This window comes from Cupressus sempervirens, chromosome 1 (genome assembly GCF_028749045.1).
Source record: "Cupressus sempervirens isolate cs-2001-9-10 chromosome 1, ASM2874904v1, whole genome shotgun sequence".
In the NCBI taxonomy this organism is placed as follows: Eukaryota; Viridiplantae; Streptophyta; class Pinopsida; order Cupressales; family Cupressaceae; genus Cupressus; species Cupressus sempervirens.
Genome location: NC_143118.1, coordinates 151,044,000 through 151,068,425, shown reverse-complemented (window position 1 = coordinate 151,068,425; position 24,426 = coordinate 151,044,000). Strand labels below are relative to the sequence as shown.

Below are 24,426 nucleotides of genomic sequence, written 5' to 3'. Positions count from 1 at the left end.
TCTATTACCAAAAAAAATAAAATAAAAAAATCCCTCCTACCATCAAAGAAAGCATGTTGATTCTAGTTCAACAAACAAAAGAGTGACATAAGCATGACTAGAATCGATTTAAAATTTGATGGGTGTACATCTTTTAACTGATTTATAAAGGTTTAAAAATTATATTATATAATTCAAATTATACACACATAGAAAGAAGTGTATTAGTAGCATAGTTAATTTATACATCTATAGAGTCAATTATATATGGATGTGGACAATATTTTTTAGTTTTAGTTGTTATTATATGTCATTAAGCTATTTTTAAGAATTTATTAAGCATGAAAAAATAGAAGAGGGGTAATTTTTCAGTCTAATATCTATTAAAAATTACTCTTCTAATAATGCACAACAATTATTTAAAAAAAAGGGGTTACCGCACTAAGAATAATATTAATATACTAGAATTACTTCAAAAATTATAGACTTGACTCTTGTTATTATAGAATTTTGTTAAGGGTCCAAAGGTGAAAAATTGTCATTTCAATTCTCATATCTATTCAAAGATACCCCAATCACAATAAATTATATTTGTGTGTTCCAAGGGGAACTAATTTCGCCTTTGGGTGATCCAACAGAGGCTAGTTTCCCTACTCACTCCAAAATGGACTATCACCCCATGATTAAACAAAGAATACATTACATTTGAATTACTGATAATGTAAATATGTTTGAACAAGTGACACGTAGTGGCTAAATACTTGCCCTTAGTTATGCTACCTATAATTTGAATTTTACATCAAAATTTATTTATAATTTATAGTGTCATTGATATGTGAGAGGCTCACAATTTACCAATGTGTTGTAGGTGGTACATGTTATTATAAAGCTTTATATAATTAAAAAAGGTCATTAACATAAGGTGAATAGATATGATAGTACATTTATAATGTTTAATGTTTAATATAGAGTCCTTGACAATATAATTTAATGGACTAAATATTTGTTTTTGTATAGTTAAGAGATAAATATTCATATCATTGGGTATTAACTACAAAGATCTTTAAATCAATTGATTTATTAGAATATGATGACTATATTATATTAATTCTAATATATTAATATAAATTTTTAATTAACTAATTTAATTCTAATATATTTTCAATATATTTATAATGGTTCTAGAAACATAAGAAAGATAACATATTAATTATATTATTATAATGTTTAATTTTAATAATTATCTATGTGGATTTTCAAAACTTCTGTTGAAATCAATGTGCAACAAGATCAAATTATTAATTAGAGAATTATAATAAATATCTATATGAATATTTACAATAAATAGATAATAGAGAGACAATGTGACCCCATAAATGTGATGTGATAAAAATTAGGGATAACAAGAACTAATTGAAATATTTTATAAAAATCATATCTTACAAATTCACAAATGAGTCCAAATGATTCCTCCAATCAAAATCTAAAGAAATAATATATACAAATTTCAGAGTTAAAACTAGTTAATATAAAAAGTGTCACAATAGTACTTGAAGTTAAAATAGTTAATATAAGAAGTGTCACAATAATACTTAACCTAACAACAAGTATATTTATTAATAATTTTTCTTAATCATTTTATAAGTCACATAGATACAAAATTACTAAATCTTAGGTGATGCTCTTCTGCTATCAAATACATAATGTATTTTTAATATTTAAAAGACTTTAATAATATTTTTTGGAAAACAACTTCCATTGCTGTGACGGGTAGAGTAAACGGTCAAATTTAGAAGGCAAGCCCAATGTGACGGTGACTCATTTTTTAAAAGGACGACTCACCCTTCCGGTGCGGCCACAAGGAATGTTTCAAATAAATATGCGAGAAGACACTGAATGATTCTGTGAATAGCTCGAGTTAAAATTAAGAACAAATGCTAAATACGTGTGATAACGTCTATGCAAGTGAACCATAATTCAGAATCTCCACTCCACAACGCACGGCGATATTTCGTTTGACTGGAACAACCCAAAAAATTAGAATTACTATTTAACTGGACTAATTTGCATTCCCATTTCTTGCACTCAAATCCTCTGCGGGACTCGATCTCTTGTCTCCCCTGAGCTGAACTTGGTTGGATCTCCTGCGGAATAGGTCAGTGATTGCAATGATTTAAATGCCACCGTAACTTAGTTCCGATTTTTTAAGAAATGTTGCAGTGCTATTATGAGTTTTCGAATTCCAGAATCTTTGTAATCTTGAAGAAATCTAGCTTCGGTATTATCTTTTTATTGAAATAGTTAGGCGTTAAAGTACAGCGGTGATCGTCTTTTGCAATCAATTTGCGTAATTTTCATTTTTGTCTACCTTCATCTCCTCCCTTGGCGAGGTAATCAGCTGTAGCTTGTTTATTTAGGGCTTTTACTTTATTTTTTTGGCTTTATTTTATTTCTCTGACAGGGACATCCTTGTTGCGGTGAAGCTGTTCTTGAATAGTAGTGGACATTTTTGTATTTCGGAAATTTATATGTGCAAAATTTGAAAAATTCTAGCTCTAATGTTCTCGACTTAATAAGCTATCATTTTGTTTACAGTAATCGCATTGATAGTCGTTTTTCTTTTAAAAAATTGCATTATTGTCAATGTATGGCTCTTCAATAGCTCTTTTAACATGACAATCAGCTATGGATTACTTAGTTAGGGCTTTTGTTAATTTTTGGTTATTTTCTTGTCGGGGATATTCTTATTGCAGCTAACTTTTTCTTTCGTGTTCGTATTTTTTTCGAATTTTAGTTGAACAAAACTTGAAGCAAAGTGGCTTTACTGGTATTTGTCTAATGACTTAGTCAGGTAAGGTATTGATTGCACTGAATTTTTTCTATTTAACAAATTGGATTATTATCTGTGTTTTCACCTTCGTCTCTTCATTAGTAATCAGCTGTGGCATCTTTATCGAGAGCCTTTATACTCATTTGTTTTGTGGTATTTCCTCGCCGGGGATATTCTTGTTGCATCGAAATTGTTATTAATGTCTATTTATCCGATTCTAGTTGTACAAAACTTGAAGAAAAGCATCTTTGTGCTTCATTGTTAACATAAGGCAGTAATTACAGTTATTACAACCCTTTCTAAACAAATTGTATTATGTCAGTATATCCAGCTTTCTCTCAGTTATCAAGGTAATCAGCTATGACATATTTAGCCCGGGCCTTTGCCTCTTTTTCCCCCTTTGTTTCCTTGTCGCTAGATCCTTTTTGCAATGAAATTGCTATGCTGTATCTATTTAGAATATAATTTGATTTGAACTTTATTTCTACAAAACTTCAAGAATTATAGTTTTCGTGTTATTTGTCTAATAATTATTCACATTTACAGTAGTAATAATTTCTCTTTGAATACATTGCATTAGTATTATTTTATGGAACGTTTTCCTCTTTTTCAGCAAGGTGCCAGCTTTATAACATATCTATGTAGGGCATTCATGCTTTTTTTCTTGTCTTTTCAGGGACATTCTTGTTGCAGTAAAATTAAATTTTCACTCCCATAAACATATATTTTTCTACTTCTTTGTACAAAAATTGAAGAAATCTAGACAGTGAACAGAGTACATTTTTGCTTCTCAACAACACACTAAGTGATTCATGAATGCAAGTTAAGTGTTTGGTCATCCCCTGCAATGATTTCTAGCATCCTGTTTCAATCATCTGGAATAAAAGAATGCAAGGTCATTCAAATTAGCAATTGCCTGGTCCAATAGAAAACTGGCCACTTCATTCAATTTTTCATGAAGGAAATAGAACTCTCTATATATCTCCAAATCTCTCTCAGACGGGTTAAGACAGTTGATAATCATCAAGGAGTAGCCTTAAATATGTAATGTACTGAGGTTGCAGGAAAGAGAAAGCTGTAAACCAAGTATCAATGCCACAGCTTCAGCTTTGTTATATGTGCCCTTGGCTAATCGTTTGGATGCCACTTTGACAATCTTTCCCTGATAATTCCTGATAGTACACCTGGCCCTTGAAGCCCAAGGATTAATTCGAGAAGCACCATCAAAGTTGAGCTTACATTCACCTTTGGGAGAGGTAATACATCTCATCAGAGATCTATCTATTTAGATTGGTTGACCCCAGATAGCTAGTGAATGGGGGAGGAATCTAGTTTTATTGCTATATTTTAATAAAATTAGTCACCTAATCAACATAAGGCAGTAATAGTGGTGAGAGCAGTTTGAAAAAATAATTATAGTATTATCATTGCACACATATTTGTCTCTCAGTTAACAAGGTAGCCAGTCATAATATTTATCAGGCATTTGTTTTATTTCCTTGTTCAAGAAATTTACTTTCTCTTAAATTTTTTCTTTCACATTTATGACTATTTGTTGTAGATCTTACTTGTACAGAACTTGAAGAATCTGGCTTATTAATTATTTTTTACTAAATTAGTCATGCTAGTAACAGATTATTTCTTTCATGTCTACAAATTAGTTGTGATTTCTCTACTACTTGAGCTCTCTAACATCCTGATGACATAGTGTGATCTGAAATGTTGATGTCAAAAAGAATACAATCAAATCCCGAAAAAGCAACAAGAAAACAAAAAGTTTAGATTTCCCAGTGTCACGGTCTCACAAATATGAACTTGTTTGGAATTTTCGAAAGGGAAGGGACTATTCTTATTATTTTTGACAGTGAAAAGTTATCTTTCTATTTTTTTCTTGTTGAGAATTTTTTTTGTTTGTGTCTATCAGTCCTTTGATACTCAAAAATTAAATGTATGAGCATAGCATGTATGATGCTGTTCCAGTTGCTCATTAGCAGGACATCCCTCTAAATATGGCTTCACTAACAAGGTTTTTATGCTTCTTGATTTTTTCCCTTTATATGTCTCTTTATATTTTGGTTTATTCTTTTTTCATGTCAGTGGAGGGTTACATAATTAGAGTAAGTATCCTATTGGCAACTTATGGCTTTTGAATCCGTGACATCTGCTTTGCATTTGCCAGGTACAAGACCATGTCTTTTTCTTATTTCAGGTTGGTTTGTTCACTGAGGTATGGATAAGAGTTATCTGTAAGAACATGTGATCTGAATTCTGGACATCAAATTAGAAATGCAGGGATTTCCTCATAGCTTTTAATCCTAATATATTTCATATTTCACACTGAAACATGAATTGATTTTGTAATTGAAGAACAATGCACTGGTCCAGAAAGCTGGAACTTACAGATAACTTTAGTCCTTCCATCAAACATACATCATATTTATTTCTTGATGAACAATAAACTTATTTTGTAGGCTAAATCAAAAACACTAAAGCACGGCATTTGAGTGGCTTTGTAGCATCTGATATGCTTTTTCTGTGGATGTGTGTTTGGCCTTTTGTATGTTTAACCATACTATATTGTTCTTCTCTTGGTTTATCTCAAAATATTGCAATCTTTAAAGTCCATATTATTGTTGTTTATTTAGGTAATTGGGCAGCGCTCTGTAGCATGAGCAAAAGTATAGGTGCACTGTTTAGGCAAATGGCATTTTTAATGGCTGGCAATATGCGCAGGTTTGTTGAAAATAGTTAAAGATACTTCTAACTATTTTTCCCTCGGTTGCTCTGGTTGACCTTTTCTGTTTGGAAAAGCTATGTTACATGTAATTTCTCATTTGGTTTCTTCTTATTTGAACATGTAGTGGAGGATTAAAGCAGTCAAATGAAACTCTGAGGATTGTGATGACGGCCATTTTTGGAATAGCGTTTGGATTTGTTATTGGTGTTTCTTTGCCACAGGTTTCTTTCTCGAAGGTATATATTTTGTAGCTTTTCATTTGAGATTTAAAGGAACTAAATAAAAAAATTGATAATGTTTTTCTTTAGTTTTTGATTGGTTAATTGTAACCCAATTTGTTTGGCTGTGGCCTTATGTGTGGAACATTCACAGGTGGGCTTGAATCTGCGTTATTATTTGCACAACTACTCTTTGTTACTTCTAGACCTTGGTCCACAACTCATTTGATCTTGTCTTGTTAACATGTTTTTTGGGGTGTGGTTAATTTATAGTTTTTAAGTTTCTTTTCTCTTGTCTACTTGCTTTCTGCTTTCAGGGTGTGTTTGTTTCTCTGTGGACACCGTTTGGTGCTCCCTTTGCTGGCTGTGGCCCTGTTGTACTCTCTTCAGTCCCTTAGATCCATTTGTGGTCTCTTGTTGGACATTAATAAATTTATCTTGTCTTATCTATATTCTGTTCTAATAACTATAGGCATTGTTTTTTTCATTTGTTGGCAGTTTGAATTTCCATCTAGGCTGATGATGCCTGATTCTGTTAATCTTGCCTCTGAAGATGAAAGTACATCGGGCTCAGCTACACAGGTTATGTTGCACTCTTCGCATGCATCACGAGGATCAAATATCAGTACCTCAGCTAGTCCTAGACCTAAAAATAGCACTGAGGTATCTGTTAAATCAATTCTCACATTCATTCCGGTATCTATAATTGATAATGATTGTTTAACTGCTTTCTAGCATTTAATGCATCTGCTTTAATGTATTTCTTAAACCCTATATTCTATCACCTCTGTCACATTTGATTGTTAGAGAACTAGTATGATTGATTCTTGATCTGTGCTAGGCATATGAAATGCATGGAGGACAATTAATGGGCTACTCAAACTAATTAAGAGATGTACCTATTTAACATAATCTGTAAATTATGTTGCGCATGCAATGGGAACGAAATAGATGCATGTAGAAGCATCATTACCCATTTAGTAGAGACAAGAGATGGCAACCAAGGTTTTTCTAAATTTATAATGAATAGGATTGTATGGAGATTACAAAGGAAAGACTTGGGATTCTAAGAATGTCTTATTAGGGAGGGCAAGAATTTGAGGATTATATGTCATTGAGAATGTGTATAGTCTTAGTTACCCAGCTCTCGCCTTGGCCCTTTGAACTAGGTGAATTTCGAACTGGTTCTTGGTCCTGGTCCTGGTTCCCTTTTGGGTTCCACTTGGGTTTGAACCCAAGCAAGTTGGTTCCTTTGGGTCAAACCTAGGTCGAACTAGGGCAGACCTAGGTAGATCAAGTGCGAACCAGGTACAGTTCCATTGGGAACATTCTTTACTTTAGTGCAGAAAATAATTAGTATAGAATTTGAATAAAGATTGTTTAGCATTACAAACAATTGTTTTTGAAGTTCAAATATTTCTTACATCAAACTAAATTAGCCCTCAAGTTTTCTTCCAGTGAAAGTTTTATATTCAATTGTTGATAATGGCTCTTGTCCGAATAATTGGAAGTTCTTTATAGTGATAAGTCATATTTGAAACATTAAACAACATCTTCAATTGGTGAAGGGAATTGCAAGCTACTTATATAACATTTTTCAATTAGGATGTTAATTACAAAAAAACAAGCTCTTTGCACAATGGAAAAGTAATAAATGTTGGACAACTTGAAAAGTAGGGATGTTATTAGTGTAGTTGATCCCATTAACATTGACAATGTTTGTGAACCAACTAATACCTTAGATGATTGAAACTTAGCATCAAGTTTTAATTTTTGAAAGTCTAAAAAGTGATACTTGAACTCGATATTATTTTAATATTTTGGTGTTGCTAATAGATATGATGCTAAGATTACAAGTTTATTGTGTTTTTGTTGTTTTTATGATACTATGTGCCATTTTAATCTTAATTCATTTTTCTAGGCTGCATATATATATATATATATTACATGTTTTTGTATTAACGAACCCAAACCCCATTTCAAAATTTTGATGTACCAGCGAGCAGGTTCTTCAAACTCAAACTTGAACTGGTAACTTAGTGTATAATGATGGTATTTTATGCATGAATTGTCCGATGTTAAACCCTGAGTGCGGAAATCAAACATATTTCAATTATGGTATAGGAATTGAGTAGCTAGATAAAATAGTTTGTGTGCCAACCCCATAAACTTCCCAGACCAGTTCTTTGTTTGGAACATTGGTGTCATTTGGCTGTGTAGATGTAGATTCTAATATTGTGAGGGACTTGTATGTAATGGTGTATGTCATGTAGTATTATATAAGCTGTAAAGTTGGTGTTATGCAACATAGTATGTGATTCTTCTGAAAGTTTCAAATTGAGTTGCAAGGGGTGTGACTGAGTGTTGGAAAGGTGAAAACCTATCTTAAGGTGCTTATGCTGCTTGGATCATTCATCCTTTCTTGAAAAGCAATGTTGTCCTTTGAATAGGTTGCCAATTAAAAATTAAAAGTGATGTTGGAGCTACCAAATATTGCACTACTTCGCTTGATTTGTATATTTTATGAAAAATTGTCACAAAGATTAGCTATTTAGTGCCATGATATTTGCCACAGATTCTTTACTTTGAAAGATGTATGTCTCCTTAAAAGAAAAACTAACCAACCAACTAAATAATGCCACAAGAATGGGTTGTTTTACAATTATTCCTTCCCAGGAAGGTGTATGAACATCAGCAAATGAGAATAAGAAACTCATTCAACACAAGGAATGAATTTAGTATCCACTTCTTCCTTGATTTTCTCTTAATTAAGGACAACCCTCTTGGCTTGCTCTCCATTGGCTGTCACTGCCTTGTCCTTGGACTTCTTCAATGGCTGCTCCTTTCTGCTGCAGGACTGGGTTTTCAAGGTCTTAAACTAATTGAGCACCCATGCTGATCATCCTTCATTTAATGCTCTGCATGACAATTGTGAACAAGAACACAATATCCCATACACAACATATATTTTCTCATCACAAGATTTAATATCCATTGAAACATAACCATAGCTTATCTTTTATATATATATATATATGTATGTATGTATGTATGTATGTATGTATGTATGTATGCATGTATGTATATTGCATAATATTGTAAAAAGGAATATGTTCAGCCCATATAGTAGAACTTAAGTCTTTTGCTGCATTATTCAGAGCACCAACCGAAAGCAAGTAAAAGAAAGGTTTCATGACTAAAGACTAGGACATCCTAGGACAAGAACTCAGCAAAATATAACAAAATACCATCATAAAAATGAATCAATATTTAGCTCATCAAGTTGTATCATAATAAATGGTGAGCAATGCTATGATGGAAGATCACTCACCTAGTCAAAGAGGGTCGTCCTTAATTAAGAGAATTTTAAGAATTAGTGGATACTAAATTCGTTCCTCATATTGTTGAACGGGTTTCTTATTCCTCATTTTGTGGATGTTCATACTTTTTCTTGGGGAGCAATAAATGTAAATCCACCTATTCTTGTGGCTTGTGGCATGGATTAGTTAGTTGGTTAGTTTTCTTATAAATAAGTCACAACTCTCCTGCAAAAATATGTGCTACATTAGTTTTTCTTATTCTTACAAATTTCCTACAAGACTTAGGTAATATCATTTATATCTCAAACTTTTGAGGGAGGAATACTAATTTTTTTTAATCATCTTTTGTATCTTTTTGAATGTTATAGATTTATTGAGAGATTTTGTAGTTTCTTGTGCAAGATGATAATCTTCATCTATTTAAATTGCAAATTTTCCAGAAATTCCTTGCTTTGGTTCAACATAAGCTCGTTTATATCTTAAGTGAGGAATTGTGTGCATTGGAACGTGTTCTCCCTCTTCCCAAAAATATCCACGTTTTTGGGACATGGATATTCCTAGGATGTCAGGATGCCCCCTACAATCCCATTGTCATTGCTCAAGTCTCAAGGACATCCTTTGATTTGGGGACTCCAATATGTTCTTGAGTCATTCAAGAGACTTTGAGGAGTCTCCCAACCGCCTAGGGACTTCAAGATGTTGCAAAAAGTAATTGATAAAATTGTGAAAATGACATTCACCATCCTCTCAAGGGGCATTACCCCTTGTCATCAAACCTCCATTTTCTATTTTTAATGCTTAATACAATCATTGCCATGTTTAATGTTTATTAGTTTAAATTTTACTTAGTATGCCAAAGTTCCATTTACAAATCTTATACTTATTCCTTACACATCTTATAACTAACTTTTTTAAGTACTACGTGTATTTGTGCCATGCCCCTTAAGCCTTGATGCTGTAACAACCAACTTTCCTACCCCTTAGTTTCCTTATATTTTAACAATCGAAATAAGTTGTCGACATATTTACAAGCATGAGATTAACAATTATAATAGATTAATTGATTCTCGTGAAATGCTTTAACTAACAAATGGAGATTTATTTCCTTTATTTAATTACAATAAAGATTAAGTTGCAGAAAAGAGAGAGATCATTAACTAATTGATACATTTAAATATCACTTCATATAACTTAAAAGATTAAATGCAACTGCAAACATAAATAAATACATATCTAGGTGAACTTGAATTGAAACATGAAAGGAAACAAATACTGGTTAAATCGTATCAGGCTAAGAATGTAGACCCAATTTATCTTGTGCAAGTCTTGACATTGGTGGAGAGGAGAAGCATTGTTAGAGGCTTAATTACCAAACCATGGACCTAGTGTATCCCCCTCTCACTCTCAGTTGAGAATGGCCCTACCTTGCAGGAGATAAGGTGCAAGAACACGATCTCATCCTGCCACCTAAGCATTCTAAGTGTCAACTACACAGTCGGCTAGACTGTGGAATCCCTCCTATCAACCTATCCATCAGACTGCAAATTATCCTGAGCTCTAGTGATCATAGTAGCATAATTTGCCATTAAACCTACCCTGGCCAGGGATTTACATGGACACTATGTGCCCGATCACCCACTGCTCTACTTGACAAACAAGACTACACTAACTAGTTACACACTATGAGCTGACTTGGTTTATAGTACCAGACTTTAGTTTCTATTTTTTTTGTTTAATTTATTGCTGATTCAACCTCTTAATTTATAGGGGTATTCCCATAGTCCATTGTTCACAAACTACACCTTTCTTCTTGGCCATGCTCAACCATCCTTGATGATCTTTGGTGTAACCTTTTGTTTAATTTATTGCTGATTCAACCTCTTAATTTGCAGGTGTATTCCCACAGTCCATTGTTCAAAAACTACACCTTTCATCTCGGCCATGCTTGACCATCCTTGATGATCTTTTTGGTGTAACTGTCCATCCTTTATGGAATATGCAGGATGTTTATACTGTAATAAGTTCCTTTCCTTATAAGGGATTTTATAAATGATATCAAGAGTAAAACATGGCTTTTAGGAGAATTCAATATTATACTACAAGGGGTTACATGAGACATAAATTTTAATGCCTTTGTACAATGGCATACAACTTGTACAGACTATCTGCTTCAATTCAGTACGAGAATCTTGTTTGTTTTAAAATGACAAGCTATAGCAAATGCCATGACTTTGTGCAAGGCCGGTGTGATCATTTCTCTTTCATTTGTGCTTTTGCTAGTAGGAATTATCAGGTTGATTGGATCATGAAAACAATAAAATATGACATAATGATTGATTACTGACTAGCAAAGATTTAAGATATCAATATAAACTTTATCATCAAATGTATACTTTTACGCTTGGATACAATACTAGATAAGTTGAGATTCGATAAGGAATAACAAAAGCATTTTTAGAATACAACCAGACGGGGTTGTGATACAAAGAAAGTGTATCCTTAGAATCTAAGCTACAAGCTCCAATATCAGACTCACCGGCCTCTGTCGGCACCACTAATAAGATGAAAATTTGCTGATATGGAATATAGCACATGAAAGTATAGATTTGCAAGCGTATTCTAAGAGCAAGCCCTTGAGTGGCTGCTATCTTCCATCTTATAGAGCAATGGTTGATTACAAGGGAATAATGCCTGATCAAGAAAGAGTTACGTGCATGGAAGATATGCAAGGTGGCAAGCATGAATTAAGATCTTGATAAAACTTGAAATAAAAATGCAAAGGGGGCGAAATAATAAGGAAATTATAAGAGGCAGATAGACTTCATGCATTAAATTATTTTACGTAAGAAAAGAAGAAAAATAATAGAATCCTTACTATAATTTATTATATCAGTAATACTCATTAGTTAAGCATGTTTGTGCATAAGTACTATGGGTATTATTTATATAATGTCATGTCTGACATCACAAGAAGAATGCAGAGCATTCAGATTCCCAAATCAAAGGTAACAATTGTTATTATTATGCCTAATGATCATGTGAATATGTATGTATGTATATTAGTTAGCTCATGGGGAACACTTGGCATGATCTAGCTTGTCCAGCCTGCTTTCCCTTGACCATGGTTAGACTCATACCTGTTAGCTCAGTGACAGGTTGGTGCACTTGTACTCTATTCCCTCTTTGGCAATCTCACCCCCCCCCATCGCCGGGCTTCTTGCAAGAAGAATTAACATTGTGAAAGCATACTTCCACATCATTCAAATGAAAATTAGTTATGTTAACTAATAACCATATTAACTAACCATTTTCCATTCATGTAATAGCATATGATTGACCAACATCCTCCATTCCACATGAAACATAATGAATAACCAATATTTCCATTCATATGAACTCAAAATGAGTAACTAATTTAAGCAACCATTTTGGATTAGCTTGAAGTATCAACTTGCTAAATAAATGATCAAAATCAACAAAATAGGGGATGTAACAGATCCTTTTGTTCCCACCATCCTTGAAACCCATTTCCGTGTCCCACAGTGCCCTCATTAGGTAACTCTATGCAACTATGGTGGGAAAATAATCTAGTAAAATATTATCCTAGTTTACTTTGTAGCTAGACTTAAGATATGTTTATCCCAATTACCAGAAGCAGTATGTGTGATATGCTGATTAAATATTGTAGCATCAGGCTGTCCTTTTTTATATGTAGTTTGTATCATAATCGCTGTTGATACTTGTGTTAGAAAGTAGTATTTATGTGGATATTTAAATTAGTATTATACAGAAGTGTCATAATATTAAGTTGTTGAGAAACAACTTATAATTAGTCACTTGGTTTGTTAGAATAATATGTAGGTTATTATCTTGTTAGAGCAACACATCTATGAAGAGAGAGTTGTTATGGGAGGTTTCCTAGAATATAGGAAATGAAAATTCCTTCATATGCAATGGACTTAATGGGTGATATAGCAAAAAATATGATTATTAGTTTGTTCTCCAAATTCTCTAGTCATACAGTTGTTCTCTTACCCATTTAATTCCTTACCTTATTTCAAAATGACTCCTTCAATCATGTATCCCATGTTTCATTGTGACTATAGTTTTTGATAAAAACGCATATGAATGCAAGTTTTCTTCAGGCATGCAAATAAATAATTACAAAATATGATAGTTAAATTTGAAAATATCTGCAGTTTATAAATTTATGTTTGACAGTGTGTATGTTGCATACCACAGATATATGTACCAACAAATCCTCGTGGAGCAGAGAGATTGGCTCCTGGCATTATTGCTTCTGAGACAGATTTTTATCTCCGCAGACTGTGGGGTAAGCCCAGTGAGGTTTGTTACTTTCTTTTACCATCAATCTCTGTTGCACTAGGTTCAGTAAAAAGGAGCTGTGTAATCAGGTTTCTATTTTCTTTTTGGATAGATGTGGTATTGCATTTCATAATTTTTTTTCCTTATCCTTTGAACTTAGTCGTGGGTGTACAATCCTTTCCATAACGAGGGTCGTCCCTGTTTTCCAATAATCTTTCATGCATTATTGATTGAAATATGCAGGATTTACCTTTCAAGCAAAAATATCTTGCAGTTTTCACCGTTGGTTTTTCTCAGAAGGACATTGTTAATGCTGCTGTATCTAAGGTATTTTCTTGTAGTGTTAATCAAATTAGTTATTATCGAAGTTCGCTTTTATAAATGTACAATGTTATCAGCTCTGAATAACGTCATTTTATAATACTATTTTTTTTTTTCTCTAATCAAATCTAAACTTTAAAAATTCTTTATTTCCTTTCAATGTCCAGTTTTCAGAAAATTTTACAATTGTTTTATTCCACTATGATGGGAGGACAAATGAATGGGATGAATTTGAGTGGTCGAAACAAGCAATCCATGTTAGTGTGAGAAGACAAACAAAATGGTAAGAACTGGCTATCTAATTTTCATTGTTTGCTTCAATGCTGTCTCATACCAATATTGATTTGAGGACATAGCACATTAGTAACATAAGAGCTCATGTAGTGCTGGAATTGAACTAGCTTACTGTTCTTGATTGTTATGTGTCATGCTATATTTGTAGGTTAACTCGACACATTGGAGTTTATTTTTTTTCTGGATTTGCTCATTTTCTATTCTGGAATTTTATCATTTCCCGGGACATTGAATGTGTTGTTGGAGGTACAAGATTGATAGGGGGTCACGAAATCCAGCTAAAATTTTAGCGCAAGTCTTCTTCATATGTTTTACCATGTGCTGTAGATCTCTAGGATCTCATATTGTGGATGAAAAAAACTGAGTTTTTTAAACAGTGTAATATGACATGCCAATGCCCTCTTGCCCTATTATTATGAATTCAAGCTTGTAAATTACATTAGCAGGGAAAGAGTTATAAACATTTTCATTCTGCAATGCAAGCTGTGGGATGTGAAGGCTGTAATGTTGTTTTTTCATGAGGTGTGTAAACAACTTTGATTCATAATCAATGACTTTTGCACATGAATTTTATTTCACCTTTAAGAGAAATCATATTTTTAGAAAAAATAAAGGTGGAATATACCTTGAACATATGTTTAGAAAAGCTTTGGCTTATAAAAAATTAACCTATGCAGAGTGGTGCATGAACATTCATTTGGGCCTGTAAGAGGAATTATGTAGTATGCAAAAAGCAAAGAGGAACATATGTTGACCATATTCTTGTGGATTTTGATTTTAAAAATTAGGGTTTTACTGCCAAGAGGATAACTTACTTTCATATTTGATTAAATGTTTTATATTGCGTTAATGACAAAGAATCTCATGTACTCATACAAGTGCGGTTTTCTCTTAGCCAACTCAAATTGAGTCTTTTCAGCAAGGATATACAAAAGCCGCAGCATATTAGGCACTACTATTATTTAGCATGCCTGTGTGTTTAATTGTTTCTTAAACATTAATAAAACCTATATATGGTTATTGTCACGCCTCTGGGTTAATACCTCATAGAATTTAATAGATATAAGTATCTAGAATTTCTGACCTAGTCCATTTAAATAGGGGACATGATGGTATATTATAAGCATCATGGCTAAAAGCCTAAAACAAATTTATGAAAAAGTCATATCAAGAAAATAGAACTTGAAATCAGAATTTCAAGTCAAAGAAATTACTGTTTATCGTGGTATGCTGCAAATTTAAATCCTAGTTTATCGTCATCATTAATAATAAGATTCTTGCTTTATGTTTTTCCTCCATAGATTGTTTCTATTTTTTAGTTCCTTTTTGGAGCTGGAAAGAGGTGCACATGTAGTTGTAGTGCTTTAAGGCTGTTGCTTCTTCAGTTGTAACCACCAGCTCCTCTTTATGGTCTAGACTTAGATATAAATGTACTTCTAGAAATTCCTTGACATGATTTCCCTGTCATCGTGGTGTATATTTCATTATCTGTGGCCACTAGCATCACCACTAGTTCCTCTTCACAGTCTAGATTTGGATCTGAATTGACTTCTAGGAATGTCTTGATCTTGTTGTTTCTTAATCACAGGGCAGAGCTTATAACCTGAAATCAGAAACATGACTTGGCCTACTTTTAAGTGTCTTGATGCAGTTGCCCTGTCATCCTGGTGTATATTTCATTATCTGTAGCGGCTACCATCAACACTAGCTCCTCTTCTCAGTCTAGATTTGGATCTGAATTGACTTCTAGGAATGTCTTGATCTTGTTGCTTCTTAATCACAGGCATAGTATATTACCTGTTATCAGAAACATGACTTGAGCCACTTTCATGTTCGGTGTGCAACCACGTTATGGATTCTAAATTTATTACTATTAGGAGACGACTGCTCCAATCCTTACACTGTATAGGGTTAGATTGATATATACTTATCATATACATTTCAAACATATCTCAGCAAGACTTTGTGAAAACAATTATTGTTTTCTCTTTGGTGTACTGAATTATGTTTTTGCATATTTGACCTTATAGATGCATTACATTGGTGAGCATTCATGGCTGTCAAGTGCTCAAGTTCCATATCAACCTTCTTCATATGATTATGTAATTAGTAGGAATGATTTGCATCAATGTGACGGCAATTACCCAGTTTGTAAGTTTCAATTTAGTGTTTAAGTATGGCATGTCCAACTATTGGAAGAAACTTGTTATAAAGTTATAGCTACCTTAGATATAATGCAAGGCACAAAATGCTGTCTATTTGACTGCAGAGATAAAGTGACATCCATGACCCAAACCCTAAGACTATATATTGAAAATATAAAACCTAATATTTTAAAGGTGCAACAGTCCTCCATATTTATCAACTTGTGAATGGAAAATGGAAAGAATAAAATATTTGTCCTTTTCACACTTAATTCAACTCCAGTGATTGAGCATACCAAATGAACAAAAGTAGCTTGAAGAAATATTTTCTTTTTAAAACTTTCTGGCCATAACATGTTGAGTGTACAATGCATCTGTTGAGCCCCCAAAACTGGGTGTGCATTTATAGTCTCCTCTTTTCTAGCTAGAAGAGGTGGCATTGGGATTCAAAGACTATTTTGAAGATGCTGAAGAATCAAAGATGGTAATGTGCATATTGTTAGAAGTCCAGGATCTAACTAATGGTTGAGCCATGACAAAGAGTTTGAAATTCTTTTGGTGGTGGGCAAAGATGGTATGATGAGGTTTCTGAATTAAATTGTTCTGATGAACTTGCTGTTTGCTAATTGTTGATAAATATTGGATACATCCCTATTCCCAAATATAAAAATGGCATACACATTTGAGGGAGATTTTGAAACTTCATTTCCTGATTGAAAAAATTAAATGCTACTTAATTTACTAGTTTGCAATGCGATTTTTGTTTGACAAGCTTAATTTTACTAATATATTAAGTTTTTCACCTTCAATTACTTTGGCCTATTAAATCTGAGCAAGTAGATGGCAAGGCTTGCTTTGTTTGTGATATTGCAGTGGAAACTAGAGGGATACAATAACAAAATAGCAAGGTGTAAATGCTCCCCTGTTCATGCAAGATCATCTTATAAATGCCACACTGTGTTGGATGGTTTAGAACCTACTGAATCTCCTCCAACTTTTATTATCAAATTTCACTTCGCGGAAGGTTCAAATTTTAATGGCAGAGTGGTTTTGTTAGCTTGATACCGATGATGGCTTAGTCTGTCTTTTATATTCCAAGAAGAAACACAAGAAGTAATATGCACAGGTCACCTCTCATTAAATTCCTTTTATACATCCAAATTATACATGAGCACATGCAAACACGTGTATGGACTCTTGGAACAATAAAACACTTGCCGTTTTAGTTCTTGTCGTGTTTAGAGTAGAGTTGCAGGATACCACACGCTGCCTTGGTAGGTGTACCGCCATACCTAGTATGGGCATGGATACGATATGGTACATTGGTATGTACTATGGATATAACATGGATACCTTCAGTATAATTTTGGACATTGACTTTACCTTGTGTTGTATCAAATTGTAAACTAAGCTCTAGTCTTTCAAAGGTTCCCATTTTTCCCTCTGTGTTTGAACATCTGGTGCATTTCTATAGTATGTATATGAACCATGAAGGTTTGGGCAACCTGTACTATTACTCAGAGTCATGGCCTTATATAAGCTCTAGGAAAATGTGTTTTCATGTTTACTATAGTTTGTATTTGAAATTCAAATATTTTACTTCTTAAAGCGTTTACTGGCATTTTACACTCCAGTGATTGGAAAAGAAAGTTCTTTCCACTTTGAAGACTTAGTTTTCTTGCCTGAATTCAACTCATTTTGTCTTTTCTGTGATGAGACCCTGTAATCCTGAGTTCTAGTGTATTCAGGTGGTATGCTAAGCGGTTTCTTCATCCAGATGTGGTGGCTTCTTATGAATACATATTTATCTGGGATGAAGACCTAGGCGTTGAGCACTTCAATGCAGAGGAGTAAGTCACTACCTGTTACTTTAGACTTTGATTGGTGCATAGCTTCATTTGTTGCAGTATTGCCATTCAATGTATCTTCGTTCTAACACTGACAAGATTTTTAATTAATTACAGATACCTAAAACTTGTGAGAAAGTATGGTTTGGAGATATCACAACCTGCTTTGGAGCCAAACAGTGGTCTAACATGGCAAATGACAAGAAAACGGGGTGATGTGGAAGTTCACAAGTAATAAAATGTTTATTTCATCATGTTGTTTCTAATTATCCTTTGAAGTACTTTTTTTAGTAGATTTTTTCAAGTCTTGATGTAATATTAACAGGAATACGACAGAGAGGCCTGGTTGGTGTCATGATCCAAAGCTGCCACCATGCGCTGGGTATGCATACGTATGCAAGATATTCATGTTTTTCGATAAGACAATTTTTAAACATTTATTATAGTAGCTCTGGAAAACATCGCCTAATTCTTTGCAGTATCTCATTTATTTTAGTTGTAAAATTGTTGAAAATGACATGGTTTTGAAATGATTTTGAAACAAATAAGGTTTGTTGAGATAATGGCGCCTGTATTTTCTCGAGAGGCATGGCGCTGTGTTTGGTACATGCTTCAGGTACAGCCGCAATTATGATTTGCTTCTTAAGTATTTGCATAGGTTCTTTCATATGAAATGACATCTCAAAATTTGGTCTCACAGCATTTTGTTGTTTTTTTTTGCAGAATGATTTGGTTCATGGATGGGGTTTAGACCTTGCATTACGACGATGTGTAGAGGTAAGGCAGTGATGTTTTATATTTGTGTATTTTCTGACATTGCCTTCCTAAATTTGTCTTTCACTTGGATTCAGTAGTGATGAAACTGCTGGTTTCTTGCATTTTTATTTCATTTTGCATGGCATTCTATAAAATGGTTCCATCTGCAGCTGTTGCATGTGTGAAATCTCTGTGCCAGTTCTGTCACTATAAGATTTCTTACTCGTTACAAGTGCCTTTCTTGTCACTTACATATGATGGATATCCTTAGATTTATAATCTGTGGGGAATTTGATCCATGCATTTTTATGCCTTCTTAAGGTACTTTTATGATTAGTCATTACATTAATCTTATTTTCCTTGTGTATATTGGTGATAATTACAGGACATGGGGGGTCACCCAACACATAAGCACCGTTGTTGACAAAGCTTTTGGTGCATGCTTTGAAAATGTTCTTTTCAGAAGTACATAGGTCCTCATAAGGGTAGCTCTTTGTAGCTTATTGTTTGTACTGAAGATGCCAAATTTATGTAGATTTCTGATCTTTTCAATGGAATTGTGTGTTACTTTTCTTGTGCAAACAGACCAACTTTGCTTGTAAGCCTGAACTTACATCAATATTTTTTTGTCAATATATTGTCTTAGTTCCTTCTGTTTTCATTTTTTTAAGGACGTCTAATTTGCATTTCTAGGGAAAACAGAATGAGTCCTAATTTCATATCTTAGTAGATATTATTATGCAATTGTGCATGTGCTATGAGGGCGAGTAGCTAGCTATATTATGGTATTATAAACTTGTTGGTTGCCCATATGTCCAACTTTATGTATACATCTATTATAGTGCTTACCAGTGCTTACCCAATTTCATATGGGCTTTTCTGATTTCATATAGATTAGAAGACACCATCTATGCTTTAGTAATTATAATTTAGACAATTATCGTACAGGATAATGTTATATCCAGTACCCTCCCCTGTAAAATGTTAAAGGGATAGTTTCTGAACAAATGAACAACTGATATTGGTTTTCTCTTACTGAGGCAGTTGTCATAATATAAATCCATCTTTCAAATAAAATTTGGACCTTACTGCCTGTGTACTTTGTAGGTTCTCAATGCAAATACTGATAGGAGATTTTGAGGTCCTCATCTAAACACAGAAATGTGTTCTGGTCTTCCATGTCTTTGCTTTACTGTTGATGCAATAGTTTCCTTAAATACTTGAATTACCTGACAATACGGAGGTCTCGAACTTTTCCTTACATTCGTCCATTTGATGATGGTTGGTCCTTGCATACTGTGTGTCCATCATGGGTGCTGCCAGTCATTTTCTTGTTCACAGGCTGCTTGAAGTTGCGACTATTTTCTGGATATGGATGACATTCTGTGCAAATTCTAGTATGACTAGTTAAACACATCTTCAGATGACAAGCAGTTTTTTCTGTTAAAGTTAAGTAGTTAGTTTGAGGCCTCTCTGATATTTGAGTGGGAGTGGCATACATCAGAGTATAAGCCTGTCCACCTGGGTAATGTGATGTGTGTACTGTCTTAAGTCACTGATTCAAAGATTCCCAAAACATGGGTAGGTCATTATAGGGATATGTTTGGTGTTTTGTGCATTTATTAGCATGATTGTATCACACAAACAGAAAGAATGGAATTTATGAAGACAATAAAATAATTGCTGACTTACGAATAGTTTATGATTCAAAATTTCTGTGTCATCTAATTGGCAGAAAACTTGTGTACCTAGATAGGATTCATTTTTGGGATTGGATTTGGATATAAAATGCTGGTGGTTTTCTGGGTTCTGAATTTTTTGGAGTTTTTGATGAGCATACCAAGGAGATTAAAGGTTGCATGAGGTGTTTGCATGGTGATTTTAGTGTCTGAATTTTGTTTTGATCCGTTTTGTTTGACTTTATGACTATTAACCATTCCCCCAAAATCCTAAAGGACTTTCATGTAACAATTTTGATGCATTTGGTTTGATACACAGGCAATAGTAAACATCAAAAGAGTCATAGCAAACAGCAAATAACAAAGGAGTTATGTTTGGTGTCTGACAGATCCATATCTATGTTCAGATAAGGGAATATTTTCTGTATGGATCTGTTTGCTGCTTGAATCAGATTCAGCAATGATGTTGCTTATATCTCTATCTGCTGCTTGAATTGTCAACTGGTGGAACAATGATAATTTATCAATAACCTATCGGTTTAAATTATCTGCTGCTCGAAGGGTTTTTAAGTGATAATGCAGTTTTTTTATAAGTTATATAACTATTACTTTATCTACATAATCTTCAATGAATGGCTTGCTCTCAAGCTCTGCAATATAAGCTGGCAGTGAATCATCATCAATGCTCAACTCTGAGAGCTCATAGAGTGTACTGTATGTTTGTTTGAGTTCTCTCGGATTTATACGCCCAATGTGGAGTGTTGAACAAATCAATAAAATGGATTGATGTAGCTTGTATATATTGATGCTACATAATGTCCACGAATTGCATGTATCACAATCTATATTGGAGAATGTATTACTCTCCATGAGGGGACCCTTCTCCTATTTATAATTGTCTACACTTAAAAGTAAAATTCAGTTGGAGCATGTCTGTGACACTTTTGTGTCGTAGTTCTGTTTTGGGCATTAGCATCTTTCACTGTACTCCATCACTGGGGACTGTATCATTTAAAACCCTGTTCTTGGGAGAGCACACCTTGCATCGGTCTGGGAACTCCTGCTAACAAGCCCAAATTAAGGCCTTAGATGACACAAGGATATTCATGACACATTTCTCATAATTTACTTGCTATTAAGTAATGTCCAAGCCTCCAACCCTTTAAAATAGACAGTTGTTGAAAGCACAGATCCAAAATTTCCCCAAATTTCATGCTGCCAGGTTGGAAAACACTGGCAATCTGATCTGAGTTGGATCGCTGACAGGACAAGCAGTAACCATTTGTGAATTATCATGATTTTTAGCTGTTTGTTGCTACTATGGTTTAGGCCCTTCGGGCCCTCACAATGGAGAGATTTTTGACTATATATTATGCATCCTTTTATCAATTATTATTGAATATAAAGTTACGAGTATCACTCATTAAAACTATCTGAGGCCACTTGGCACTATAAAGTTTTGAATATCACTGGCTAAAACTATCTGAGGCCATTTGTTGCTATAAGGCTACGAATATCACTCGCTCAAGCTATCTGAGGCTACTTGGTGCTATTGGCATTTAACATGCCCTTGTTTAATCTGTTTTCATTGTTAATTATGGAGTAGTAATTCGTACTTTTGGTGGTCCCAAGCTCACTAGTTTTTTGTCTGAGATGTTAACAAGCATTTCATATGGTAAAATGTACGTTTTTTTTGCATACCATGTTTTGCGCTTTTTTAGTGACAAGCAAAATTGAATTCTAGAGCTCATTGTTTCTATAGGTTTTATAGCTTTGTTTTTCTTTTTCTTCTTTTTAAATTCGCAATGACAGTTCTCTTGGAGAGTTGAAAGTTGCTCAGCTGTTGAATGGTTTTCTTGGGTAATCAACATTTTTTGTTATGTTACTGTAACAGTCAACCACTGATAAATTGATAATTGGCCCGGAGATGCTTTTTCATGTATATCATAGATTTATTCAGTTGCATAGAGAACTTCCTTCTGTGGGGCAAATTCATGTCTGTGAATGATGTGCTATATTTAGGTTCACTTTCTCTGAAAGTGTTACATGTCTTTGTCAAAGGACCAACCTGAAGTAATTCTTTTGGTTCATGAAGTATTCCAAGTTTAAGTGTTTGATTATGCCCATACAATACTTACATTGAAAGCTTGATACCAATAAACTGCCAGAGTTTTTTAATATTTATAAATGGATAGTGACTTTCTAGAAGAAAATTGACATATTGATGCTTGGTTTTGTAGCCTGCGCATGAGAAGATTGGAGTTGTTGATGCACAGTGGATTTTACACAAAACTGTCCCATCACTGGGAAATCAGGTAATCTTTCAATTCCTCCTATTAACTTTGGAAGATGTTGCTACAGTTTACCTGGTACCACTTTTCTATGAATTAATTGCTGAAGTCAATCTAACAATGGATCATCGTATAAATGTGTGCATTATGTATTCAATGAGATCAACTTTAGCTGTATGCTAGGCAATGAATATTCTTTTGCATGTTTTCAAGGGAATTATCTTCTATGTGGCTATGTTCGCAGTGATCTAATCCTTCAATTTAGATCCAAAGAGAACTGTGTTCAAACTTTGTTTTCTTCCAATCTCGTTTTTATCCAATAACACATTTTGGCACCTGGCACTGCAAGAATGTGCTGTTAATGTTAAAAGTCAGTTTGCCAGGGAACTGTGAGCATGATCCACGTAATTTTGTTTCTGTGCTTGCTTTATGGGCTTAAAATTCTGTTATTACTCCCGAGTTGTTTAGTATTGAAATTTGTTGTGGGGAAGGCTGCTCTTTTACAGAAGGTTCAAGTCAAAATGTAATGTGATTTTTTTTTTTCTTCAATTTGTTTTCATCTCTTGATGGTGATTTGTCTATTGTGGTGGACTTTGCAGGGCCAAGCTGAGGAGGGGAAGGCACCTTGGATGGGGGTAAGGAACACTTACTTTAAATCTCTATGTTTCTTTTAGGGCATCCAAGAACCATTTAATGTTTCAGTTCTACTGCATCTGTATCGCTTGTGAAATTTGAATAAACTTTTACAGGTCAGGGAAAGATGTAAAGAAGAGTGGCATTCATTTAATGAACGGTTGGATAAAGCTGAAAAGGAGTATCTACAAGGAAATTTTTAGTTTTGCTGCAAATCAAGCGATCTACCTTAAGTAGATTTTTTCAACTTGGTTACACATACAATAAAGCATTGTAGTTATACCCGATTCTTTTGAAAGCCTCCGAGCTTGTAGTTTTCGCCAAACAAGCTCCAGCGCTTTGTAATTATTCTTAGGGTTGGTTTCTATAACTTGTCATTTTGCGGGCATTTATAACTTATAACATTTAGTCCAATATTCCAAGTTTTTCTTTACCTGATAATACATTCTTGTTTCTCCTTGAAATGGCAACCCGTGGGTCCTTCAAATTATATCCATGTGCAAATGTTTCATCCACACATTAACTGAGTGAGCTCTTTACAAGGTCCAGCTGCAATGGTGTTTTGGCCTCTGTAGAAAATCAGAAGCTAGTAATATTTAGATCTAGAAGCTGAAGGTGGCGATTACCCCTTTAAAGTTTAAAGGTGGATATATGTATTGAAGCTGCTATAGGATATATGATCTGACGCATCTCAAATAAATGCTGTGATTGTATATTCGCTTGTTGCAGCCTATTCTTAGCTCACAGCATATTTTATCTCGAGAATATCCTGAAATTTGATACCATCAGATAGTATTTTTGCTTCGCAAAAGTGAGTCTTAATATATTGGATTTTAAGGCAGTGTATATATGCTAACCTCTCCCATCAGAAATATGGTCCTGACATAACATTAGAACTGCATCAAATAACATTTTAATGTGTTGTCAATTAACATATTTTTTTTGATGAATAGTTCTTTTCTATTAATAAAATATACTAAGAATACAATTCACAAAAAGGGCCGGGGGATACAAGATCACCCATCGAAAGAGTTCACACGGCGGAAGCCGG

General features: G+C 33.9%; 1 protein-coding gene across 13 annotated transcripts; it reads left to right on the top strand.

The window, feature by feature from the left end:
• The first annotated feature begins 1,883 nt into the window (after positions 1 to 1,883).
• Positions 1,884 to 24,160, top strand: LOC149576611 (uncharacterized). 13 transcript variants are annotated; one of them, XM_089818471.1, is made up of 19 exons: positions 1,884 to 2,134; positions 2,774 to 2,830; positions 3,486 to 4,065; positions 4,734 to 4,835; positions 4,989 to 5,036; positions 5,455 to 5,542; positions 5,671 to 5,782; positions 6,263 to 6,427; positions 13,327 to 13,431; positions 13,654 to 13,737; positions 13,899 to 14,014; positions 17,918 to 18,019; positions 18,134 to 18,247; positions 18,342 to 18,398; positions 18,566 to 18,632; positions 18,740 to 18,793; positions 22,692 to 22,766; positions 23,342 to 23,377; positions 23,492 to 24,160. In XM_089818471.1, the coding sequence occupies exons 6-19, from the start codon at positions 5,478 to 5,480 to the stop codon at positions 23,576 to 23,578; spliced, it is 1,239 nt and encodes a 412-aa protein (XP_089674597.1). In that variant the 5' UTR covers positions 1,884 to 2,134; positions 2,774 to 2,830; positions 3,486 to 4,065; positions 4,734 to 4,835; positions 4,989 to 5,036; positions 5,455 to 5,477; the 3' UTR covers positions 23,579 to 24,160. The 13 variants fall into 13 exon arrangements, with proteins under 13 accessions (XP_089674597.1, XP_089674588.1, XP_089674573.1 ...); XM_089818462.1 differs by lacking the exon at positions 3,486 to 4,065 and having other exon boundaries at positions 4,989 to 5,018; XM_089818447.1 differs by lacking the exon at positions 3,486 to 4,065.
• The last annotated feature ends 266 nt before the right edge of the window (positions 24,161 to 24,426 follow it).

Bases quoted from the DNA above. Each gene is read 5' to 3' on its own strand.
- LOC149576611 (XM_089818394.1), top strand. From the start codon at position 5,478: ATGAGCAAAAGTATAGGTGCACTGTTTAGGCAAATGGCATTTTTAATG. The intron at 13,738-13,898 runs GTATTTTCTTGT...TTCAATGTCCAG, and splicing joins TTAATGCTGCTGTATCTAAG to TTTTCAGAAAATTTTACAAT. The intron at 18,794-22,691 runs GTAAGGCAGTGA...TTGGTTTTGTAG, and splicing joins CATTACGACGATGTGTAGAG to CCTGCGCATGAGAAGATTGG.